Below are 11451 nucleotides of genomic sequence, written 5' to 3'. Positions count from 1 at the left end.
AGATCACGTCTCTTATGCTTACTCATGTTAACATGCAAAAAACCTCTTAAAACTGCTATTATTGTATAAATATTTTAACGTCTACTTACTGGTAGGTACATACTACATACATAATTTGTACATCTAATCAATGGTTGTCTCAGTTGACGGAAGTCCCAAGCAAATAGACGCTATACAGATAGCTTCAATAGTTTTTAATATCTGTTGAATTGCATATGCACATTAGGGCTGGTCAATTTTAAAGGGTGATTTTTTTTTGCTATGCGGGTATGGCATACGAGTATTTTACTTGAAATTCTAAACAAATTTGCCGAAAAAACATGAGTCAAAAATTACGAAACTCCTTAGCAGCGTTTTAATTTGATATAGTTGCATAAAGAACTGTCTGAATTTTTTATAAAAACATGCTTTAAGGGGTTTTTTGTAGGTATCAATTTCTAGACTTAATAAAACATCCGCCAGAGGGCGCAATTGTAAAAAGAGTTCACATTTTCTTGTGTTTTAAAAGAAAGAAAAAAACACGTACCTATATTTCAGTGTTCATGAAATTTTGTTTTATGCAACTTAAAGTCAATAGAAAATGTGAGAAATACCATTTTATTAAAACATCTTCACATTATCGCAATTTATGGCTCATTTGTAATTTATAAAAAAATCATGCTGAAAACAAGTAATTTCGCCTTGCAAAATCTGTCAATAAATTAAATAGAAATGAGATAATTTACCACAAATCAAGAACCAAGTGAAGAAAAAAAAACTTGTCATTTATTTTAGCCCCCACTGTTGAGGAAATTAAACAAAAAATGCCTAAAGGTATGCAACCATTTTTTTTTTCTTTAAATCAAGAACAAACCACACACTCGTGCGTACACTAAAAAAAAAATCGCCCAAAATCGCAAAATTTTTTTAATATAAAAATCCATGAAATCGACTTAACAAATCTTTTATTTTAGGAATGAATTCTTGTTATAGTATAGTTTTTAAAACTAAAAATTAACACATTTTGCAATAGCACTGCGCAATGAATGTATAATAACATACATTAATTGATTAAATGAATAATGACCTTTTAAGCGCTCAGCGCTAAAAATAAACTACGAAGCTCTAGTAAGGCGGGATCAGCTATATTCACACTTTTCTTAAAATCAACTATAGTAGCTGAATCATGTAATTTTTTATTGTTGTTATATATTGAGCTATTCAACTTTGATATTTGGCGAAATAGTCATATAAAAATACAAAGCATCAATATATTTTATTTCTAAACCAAGTTTAAAGCTAGCAGCTAATCGTAGTTGCGCGCAGTTGGCATTATGTACGGCAAGGAAAAAAGTCGCCAAAATCGCCCAAGTCAATTTCTTAAATTTTTACTCGCAAACATCCAAAAAAAAATCGCCAACTTGGCGCTAAATCGCCCAATCTGAACACTCTGGTTCTAAAACAGATTTATCATTCAAAAAAAATCCTCCTTTGATCTTGTTTATGTAAACAAATTTTAACACTTTCTACACTACTTACAGAAAAATAAAACGCTGCTAAGAAAACTATTTTCACAATTTGGCTTAAAATTTATTTAATTAATTATTAATTTCGGCAAATTTTGCTTAGAATTTCACTAAGAATACTACTAAGCCATACTCGCATAGTAAAACAAAATAACCCGCCCTAATGTACATAAGAATCTGCATACATATTTATGAAAATATATATATGTATGTGTGTAAATGTATGTGGGTGTTAATATTGACAGCGTGTCTCGAACTCGATTTCATTTCTCTTTTTATTCAATTTTGCACACTCCATTCAATTTATTATTTCATTTTTTTTTATTGTTTTCAATTGATTGATCGACATTTAAGCAAGCATTGAATGTTTACAGCTGTGTGTTTTTGAACGAATAAATTGCTTTATAAATAAAATTTCTTTGGACGACAAACGATTCTGCTGAACTTTCATTAGTTAACACACACACAAGAGAAGGCACACTCTCATCCCGAATTTAAGGCATAGACATTCAAAACTGACAGCATTTGTTTGCATATCAATATGTATGTGTTTATGCATTGCTGGTGCATACAGAAATAAAATATTTTAAATACCATAGCAATGGAAATATACATACAAAAATAGAAATTGAAATAAAATAAATCAGAATCATGTGGAGAATAGTTCAATTTGCTTTTGTGAGCGGAGAATTTTATTCTTAACAAATATTTATTTGTAGATACTATTTTGCGCAAAGTGCCGACGGGTTTGTGAAGCTTATCGAAAAAAGAACAAATAATTTTTTTCATTTAGAAAAAATTTTTTTTTTGCTATTCGAATAATTTGTTTTGATGCTGTTGTATGGCATTTTAATTATTGTCAGTGGTCATTCCAATATTTTTCCTTACCACCCCCTGTGAGCACTTTACATTTTGTGCAGAGAACCTATGTACATAATTCTCATTAAAAAGCCAATTAAAAATAAAGACCAAATATCTAACATTTTGTGCTAAATAAGGAAACCTATTATTTGCTAACGCCATTCAGCTATCCTCGCTATCCCTCTTTTGCTATCTATTCATTCATTGTTCCATTGTTGAATGTCCATCACTGCTGCCCTATTTTAATTCAAATCTCTTTCAGCCTCCTCTTCTTTATTACATTATACTAATATTAGTTTGTTTTCTTATCTTTTGTTTGCAGGATATCCACAGCCCACATATCGGTGGCTAAAGGATGGCATACCAATTGGCGATTTTTCTTCCAGCCAATATTATCGGTTGCAAAAAACGCGGCGCGAGGATGCTGGCAGCTATCAGTGCATAGCAAAAAACGATGCCGGTTCGATTTTCAGTGAGAAAATTGACATCGAAGTTGCATGTGAGTAAACAATGCATAGAAGTATTACTATGTACAGCGCATGAAACCACAAAAATAAAAACAAAAGAATGACAAATTAAAGACACTTCAGATAATGGTTTTAATAGGAAACACAACTTAGTTGGAAGTTCAGTTTGATGAGTGCACAGCGCGAATGAGTTTGAAGAAAAACTGAAAATTAATAGAGGATTGCAAAATTAGAAACGGCAATACAATGCAATAGAGTACGATTACGCCTACGGGAATGAGTCTTACTGAACCTACTAGGGTGTTGGCTATTCGCCTTCTTCCCCAAACCGAGTTATTGGAAGGTTGCATATTTTAAAATTCAGAAAAACCTGGATAAACCGGTTTAATTTTACATAGTTTTCTTGCAGTGAAAATGCTTATGTTGGTATGAAATCATGACCAAAACGTGGCTTTTATTTATAAAAGAGCAAAGCAAAATAAGTTCAATTTTTTTTTTTATCAAAAGTAAAACAAATAAAAATCAGTGAAAAATTCATTTTTGGTCTTACTTTAACTGTTTTTTAATATTCTATTGCATTTTTTTTATTTTTATCGGGTTTGAATAGTGCTCTTGCCACCGTAGCCGAGTGCTTAGAGGTGCCTACTGCCACTCGAGCGGTCAATTCGTCAATTTTTGGACCCGGCAACATCAAAAAAAAATTTTGTTTATGAATAGCGGTCGACAAAGCAGACCTACGAGTGTACTTCTGCCATACAAAAAATAAGTGCGCCTGGGCCACACTGGAGAAGTTAAACTTACGTTGCATATCAATTTTGTCTCATAACCAATATGCATACTCTTTGTATTTTTATACCCGAGCGCACTTGTGCACAAGGGTATTATAACTTTGTTCACATAACGGCTGTTTGTTACAGCCAAATCGAATAGTGATAGATATAGACAAATGTATACCTAAATGATCAGAATGAAAAGAGAAGTTGATTACGCCATGTCTGTCTGTCCGTCCGTCTGTCCGTCCGTCCGTGTACACGATAACTCGAGCAAATGTTGAGATATCTCGGAATGTAGATTGCCCTTTACCCAAGGTAGGTTGGTATTGAAAATGGGTGAAATCGGACAGTAACCACGCCCACTTCCCATATAACGGTAATTTTCAGAAATACGAAAACTGCGATATTTTAGTAACTACTGAAGCTTAAAGGTTACTTCAGAAAACGGCCCTAAGATTAACTGAACATACTATCGAAATTGTTAGAAATAGGGGTAAAACCACTCTTCTTGCCACGGCAGTTTTCAGAAAGGTGAAAAACTATAGCCGTCATCGATTCGCCAACAGTTACCGAGTGGCGAAACAAACGAACTCAATGAGGTACAACCAAACTCGCTATCGTTCATCTTTGCTAGCTAACTTTGTTGTTACATTCAAAATTTTTCGTTACGCGACCGTAACTCAAACATAGCAAGCAGCGAAGTGACGAATCGATGACGGCTTATATTTAATACTTGCGCCGGGTATTTTAAAGGGATGTTAATTTTTCGGCTTTTTCCGATCCCGGGATTTTCGGGATGGCGTTGTCACAATCTCGGGATCCTGGGATTAGTCCAGAGATTTACATATTCATTACTTTTCAACAACTTGAATCGAAAAAATTGCTTCTATGTATATTCTTTGAGAAGCTCTCCTACCATAAAATAAATAATAAATAAATGGGTTTGAAACCTACTTTTTTATTTAAAGGGGCGTTTTTATTTTTTCTCTCTGACCGCAGGATTTATTTTGAAGGACTTTGTAATTTCAAAGACATGATTATTTCCAAAAATTATTAAAAAATTCAATGCAATGTAGAATAAAAATATGGGTAACAAATGCAATAGGACATTTCTTTAGAATTTAAAAAATTTAAATTTTTTGGATTCACAAGGACGAATAGGTAATTTTTAAGCTGACAAAGTTAGAAGAATGAAATTCGAGGATGTTATCGAGTTTATACATGCCCTCAACATATAATTTTTTCAAAAACAAATATTGCGAAATTTCAAAGATAAATTTTTAAAAGGACATTTTCAATATTTACCAGCCCTTCTGCACTAGAAACTTGAATCTGCTTAAATTCTACAGGATTTCCTCTGAATTTTTTAATTAATTTTTGAATTACTGACGTCAGAGTGAAAAACTAAAAACGCAATTTTACTATATTTGGCTTATGGTTTCGCGAATATATTGATATTTATGTTTAAAATTTACTATCGCGCGGTGTTATATGTATAATGAGCTAGACATTAAAAAAGATATATTAATTATTAAATTAAAAAAGAAATATAGCCAATACTGGTCAAGAAAAGGAGTTTCTATTATTGCCATCAGTGCAAATAACGAATCCCGGAAATCCCAGGATTACTTGCAAAGAATCCCGGGATTTTCGAGACCTTAAAAAGTCCGGGACCCCGGGATTAACATTCCTAGTACACATGTAATTATATTTAAAACAGTTGAATATTTCCCCCTAAAGTTTGGTGCATACATCCATATGTAATTGAGTATCATGTATGTATGTATTACTATATGAAGATGTGGCTTATTTAAGTTGACGCGGCATTCCGGTGTGATCAAATAAACGAGTGAATTTTCCGGCAAAGTGTCTTGGCAATCAAAAGACTTAATTTAATTAGTACACTCAGCTTATAGAAACAGACACATGCATACATACATATACATATACATACGTATGAATTTTTGTACGTATGTATGTATATTAATTTATGTCCAAATACATATACGTATGTACATTAGGGTGCATCAAGCCCTATACAAAAACGGTACTTTTCCAGAAGTGTAAAATTTATTAAAAATATTAAGAGCCTACAAATACCGTTTTTTTTTAATTTTAGTTTTTAAAAATATTTTTTCTAAAAATACACCTCAGATAATATAGGGGTTTAAGCTTAAAAGGTCTGCAAAAAATGGTATCAATGGAATCAAAATACATCTTAATATTCATACGAAATATTTTGGCGGAAGTCTTAAAATTTAACGAATTTTAAATTTCCAATGGAAAAAACCGCAAAATTTTTTGGTGATGCATCCTAATGTAAGTACATATATACATATATATATCGATGTTTGAAAAAAAAATTTCATTTCTCACAGATGTATGGTTATCTTTTTAGGAACTTTCAGTAGGGTTATCTTTCTAGTGAACAAGTGCCAAATACAAGGGCCCTTTCTACTTCAGCTAAATGATCAAACCACAATTCCGCCCCTAAAAATAGTATATGTAGGTGAAGAAATTCAGAAGGATGTATTTAAATAAAAAAATATTTTTAAATTATGATACCGGAAAAAAGTAATTTTTTAAATCCTGCCACGTTGCCACCTTGTGCAAAACTGAAAAATAAAGTTAATGTGATAGGCCTAAAATTGCACAATTTGTGCTAAAATTGTAGTACTCAGCATGCAATTTTTGAAAGGGTATGTGAAGAATAATTTCACAGATATATTCCTAAAAGCGTCTCTTTTGCCCAGAATTTTTTTCTCCCTTTATTGCTTTCATTTGATGTGTCTGCTAACAGAATTTTTCATGCTTACTTTGAAGTGGCAGCCATGGAAGCGGCGACATTTAATTAATGTAACACTTAAAGTACCACTCGCTGCTTTTTTTTAGATTCAGTTTTGCCCTTAACTCTTGATAGGCTTATCCAATCAACAAGCATCCGCTCACTAACTTGAGCAATAGCCGCTGACATCGTTTTTCACGCCTACAGAGATGCATTACTTAATTGTCTTAACTTCTTCCTATTACACTTCTTTACTTAATTGACTGACTTTACAGCTTTCTCACTTACATACTTCCACTGCTTCTTTTATTTTCAGATATGGGCATCTTCGAGAACACCACACTCGGCCATCTCACAGTGACGTCAGGTCATCCGGCCATTTTCGATTTGCCAACCATCGAGTCACAACCGTCACCTTCGGTGATGTGGCAAACGGTTGAAGGTCCGCTGAACTATGACATCAAATATGCCGTCACAAAATCGAATCAATTGATTATACTCAGCGCCGACGAGGACGATCGTAAAGCATATCGTGCGCGTGCTATAAACACACAGCTGGGGAAGGAGGAGAATAGCGCCTTCATACAGTTGAACGTGAGTGGGGATCCGTATGTTGAGGTGGCACCCGAAATCGTTGTACATCCGCAAGACATGAAAGTGAAGCGTGGCGAGCAGGTGGCCGTGTTGGAGTGCATCGCCAATGCGCGGCCGTTGCATGAATTGGAAACGTTGTGGCTAAAGGATGGTATACCCATTGAAAGTGCTGGTGTGGCGCATACACTTAACGATCCTTGGAATCGTTCGTTGTCACTGCTCTCCGTTAATTTAACACATTCCGGCGAGTATACGTGTCAGGTGCGACTACGTAGCGGTGGCTATGATACGGTAACCGTTAGCGCCAAGGTGGAGGTATTGGAACCACCTACATTTTTCACACAAATGCGCACGGAAACCTTTGGTGAATTTGGTGCGCTGGTAACGCTGACGTGTGATGTTGTGGGCGATCCAATGCCAGTGGTGAAGTGGTACAAAAATGCCGAACCCATCGAAGCGAATGACGGAAAGTGAGTATTGGGCGAAAAAGATGAGGGAGGGTAAGAATATATATATTTTATAATAAATGTTCAGTTGTAGTGTAGGAGTTGAAATTGAAAATTAAGATATAAATTCCTAAATCCAAATACATTTGAGTAAAGTCCTGGCAAGTGATGTCCGAAATTAATGATTGGTTCTTCCGTCCATCTTTTGTTTTGACAGCTCAAGGCGGTAACTATGCCCTACGCCACAGTTTACAAGATGCTTGCGGTACTTTCCCAACATAGGAAGTTTTGTGCCTACACTTGCCAAATTCGTCTTCTGCACATAGCAGAGCGCCCTTTCTAGCTGTAGGCCGACTCTACTTGACCAGAGCGTTTCATCTGACCTCAAGATGGCCTGCCTCAAGTTTATAATAAATATGTGCAGGGAGGAGGTTGAGACGAGTTTCAAGGGCTTTGATTGGGATACAGAGTAGCGAGCAATACCTCTTTACCTTAATGAATTTGTCGCTTATCGAATATATTACCAAGTGCGGCAACCAAATTGAGACTCCGTAGAGCCTGATTGGACGGTACACACCCATATACATAAGTCCTCATATTTTACCAATGACGGAGTTACAAGCGTGGAAGACGGTAATGGCCTGCCTATACCTTTCATCAGTGTTTCCTATTCTAGTAAGCCTCCTGTCCAACAAGGATCAAGTATTGGACTTTCTCCGCGAAGGTCAAAGTGAATTCATTTGGCAATAGAAGCTACAAATAGGAAATTTTGTTTTTATTTGTAAAGAATCCCATAATGATCTTTGTTGGGTTGGCATTCAGCCCGCTCTTCTATGACCAGGCTTCGAAAATAGCTAAGACATTCTGAAATGGTTTACTAAGAACTTGAGGATGTTTCTCTACCATATTCAGCACTGCGTAAGCTACAAGTTCAAATTCTGTGCGCTTTAATCGCAGTAAGACACTATTTATTGTGACATACCATAGGGTGGGGAGTTAAAAAGACAACTAAGGCTTGTTCTGGGAAGAGTAACGCTTTATAATCCGCGGCTTACGAAGGTACTGCCTTGTTTCGACTGGCAGAGAGGAGGCCTATTTTTTAGGTTCTGCAAAATTTCTCTTCGGTCGCTTTGCGCTAAATGCCCTTCTTTCCTCTTGAACCGGCAGGCTGAGTGTAAAGACTCTTGTCTCCCTGTAGGGCAACCGGTACTTGATTAGCAGTGGATTTACGCGGTTGCCCTTGTCTTTTAGGGTTGAAACAGACCTTTCGTTTCACACTTGGGTTACGCCTACTCGATAGCTGGATTCTGCCCTTTTGGGATTTGGACATGCTGTCGAAGGGTGTAGAATGTTGCGACGTGGCGTGTGCGACAGAAGGCCCAAGTAGCTTTGGATTTATCTGTGTTCCCAAGAGAGGGTCGTTGAGACCCATTCGGTGTTGTTGGTGCGGTACTGGTACTGCATAGTTGCTATTTGAATAGATACAGTCGGAAAGCCTCCTGACTGCAAAACATGCAAAAGAGAAGGCGGCGCAAAGCACCCTTTATTAGAGGGAGATAGAAGATTCGACATCCTCCAGGTCTACATCTATAGTGATAGGCGGGAAGAGGGTCCCATCTGCCTATCTACGGATGCCTTTTATCATATCGAATTGCTTGTTAATGATCACTGCTAATTGTGTTCCACACATTGCATTTCCAGATACACATTTCAGGAGGACAATTCACTGATCATCAAAAAGCTTACACTGGAGGATGGAGCCATGTTTCAGTGTCTCGCCAGCAATGAGGCTGGTGAAAGGAGCGCCTACACTTGGCTGCGCGTTAAATGTGAGTACACTTGAAACCAAAGAGACTCCAGTATTTATTGATACAAAGCAAATATGAATATTTTATATATATATTTAAATAAATATGTAATCCAATACACACGGTCAAAAATTTGGGTTTAATTTTTAAACCGCGCTGGGACTACTGCCTTTTTTAAACTTTTATAGTCTACTTTTTAAACCAGTCAATAGTTTTACGCAATTTTTAATATATTCTGGTTTAAATTTTATCCCAAAAAGTTCGTGGTTTAAAAATCAAACCAAAATGTTTTAATTCTAGTTTCTAGGTTTCAAATATAGAAACTTTGGTTTAAAATCTAAACCGAAATAGAATATGTTTGCACAGCGAATTGTGGTGTTGATTCAAACTGAACATATGAAAGCATATTTACATGCGTGGCTGTAGCTGAGTGTGCAAAGATGCTTGATACAATTGGTTGCTACCAAGGCTGTCCGGGTTCAATCCCAACCAGACGGAGCATGAAATTTAAGATTTTTTTTTTTTTATTCCTAATTATGAAAGTGTTTCGGTTTAACATTTAAACCGAATTGTTTAAATTCTAAACCCAACATATGTGCTCTCTTTTTTATAAACTTGGAAGGTTTGTATTTGAAACTGAATTTTGTTTGGTCATATACATATGTAGTCCAAAAAGTTTAAAATTAAAACCGAAATTTTTAACCGTGCAGCATTGAACATAAGAATGAACTAATTTTGTGTATAAATATATACGTATATATATAAATTTATCGCAAAACAACTGCTTTTTCGTGCTTAAATATTCACCTACATACATATATTTCATATTTATTTCATCTGCTCTCTCTCTCTCTTTCTCTTCCTCATACAAAACTTGCATACATATGGAAAACTCCAAAACAAAATTAAAAAAAAAAAACAATTAACTAACCAATTATTTTCAAACATATTTGCTTCATACTAAATGCTCGAACAATCTAAACATCTATTCCATACGTTATTCGCAACGATAAAGGTTTGCCACCCAAAACACCTACTCCAACTACAACCATTACTCATACGAAGCATATTGAATTGCGCATGACTACAGCTAATAACAATCGACCGAATGCAATTCCGTTGCATTTTGTTGAAAAGCGTAAATCATCGTCGTCATCGTCGTCGTCGTCGCAAGGATACGTGCGCAGTTTGTTGCATCGCTTCAAGCGTTTGGCACAGCCGCGTATCCTGCGTGTAAGAGCATCATCAACGCATTCTGGCATGGGTACTGGCTATCGCCGCAAGGATTTTCGCTTTGGTATGGGCTATTTATCATAAATACTGTTGCACATACATACACACATTGAAATATGCACATGCTTTGTACATACATGTTCTTACATATATACTTACTTTCCTTCATTCGCACGCTTAATTCAATTAACTAGATACAGTACTCGTAGCACTTTATTCATGTTCTTTAAAACTTTTTTTTTAAATTTGTTTGCTTTTTGCGCCAATAAGAGCAGTTTTCTATTTCACAGTAGTTTTAGTGGGGATATTGATTGCAATTTTGCATGCACTGTATTGCATAGGAAGGTTGAACAAATTAACAATTTTGTGGTTTAATAAAATAAAAAAAGCACTTAAAATAGTTCGAAAACTTACTCTATTTTTCCGAAAGTGTCTTATCGAGGTATTTGGCATCAGTGTATGATGTGTCATCACAGCAGATGGACATGGTGGCTATATTCCGCGATCAAAATTTTGTTTTGATAGAAATCGATTGAGCAGCGACTTAACTACACACATTTTATAATAAACGCGTGTTGCAAGGCCCATTCACGAAAATTGGATTAAAAAAAACCAACATTCTGACAAAGAATTAATCCGTAATATAAGAGATGTGTGGGGTTATGGTTTGGTGTTGTCCAGGGTTTTGTCTAGAATTCCTTAGACTTAGACTCCGCCGGACCGGGGCATAAGTTCCGTGGATGATATTACTACCATCGATCAATTTTTAATCCATGGAGGTAAATTTAGGCATGACTTTCACATTTCTGAAGCCGAAAAAACTACATTCAAATCCGAAGAAAAGACAGACTCGACGCTGAAATTAATAATGACTTGCACGAATTTTATTTGCAAAATTCCAACCCAAAGACTTATGACGGGCCTCAAGTAGCTCCCAATTCTGGAAGTCTCAAACTCAGTTTTAATTGCAAGAAAAAAA

General features: G+C 35.6%; 1 protein-coding gene across 2 annotated transcripts in view; it reads left to right on the top strand.

Moving 5' to 3' along the window:
* Positions 1–10586, top strand: part of LOC118733599 (protein sidekick-like) — a 163183-nt gene extending 152597 nt beyond the window's left edge. For both annotated transcript variants that reach the window (XM_036463060.1, XM_036463059.1), the window contains 4 exons: positions 2689–2865; positions 6708–7455; positions 9133–9260; positions 10255–10586. In XM_036463060.1, the coding sequence (XP_036318953.1) occupies positions 2689–2865; positions 6708–7455; positions 9133–9260; positions 10255–10556 (1355 nt within the window). In that variant the 3' untranslated portion in view covers positions 10557–10586. The remainder of the gene's footprint in view (positions 1–2688; positions 2866–6707; positions 7456–9132; positions 9261–10254) is intronic.
* Positions 10587–11451: the final 865 nt, after the last annotated feature.

The sequence above is a fragment of the Rhagoletis pomonella genome, unplaced genomic scaffold (genome assembly GCF_013731165.1).
Source record: "Rhagoletis pomonella isolate Grant_MI unplaced genomic scaffold, Rhpom_1.0 Rhpom_scaffold_00002, whole genome shotgun sequence".
Taxonomy (NCBI): Eukaryota; Metazoa; Arthropoda; class Insecta; order Diptera; family Tephritidae; genus Rhagoletis; species Rhagoletis pomonella.
The sequence above is the reverse complement of the archived record's forward strand: the minus strand, read 5'-3'. Positions and strand labels throughout refer to the sequence as shown.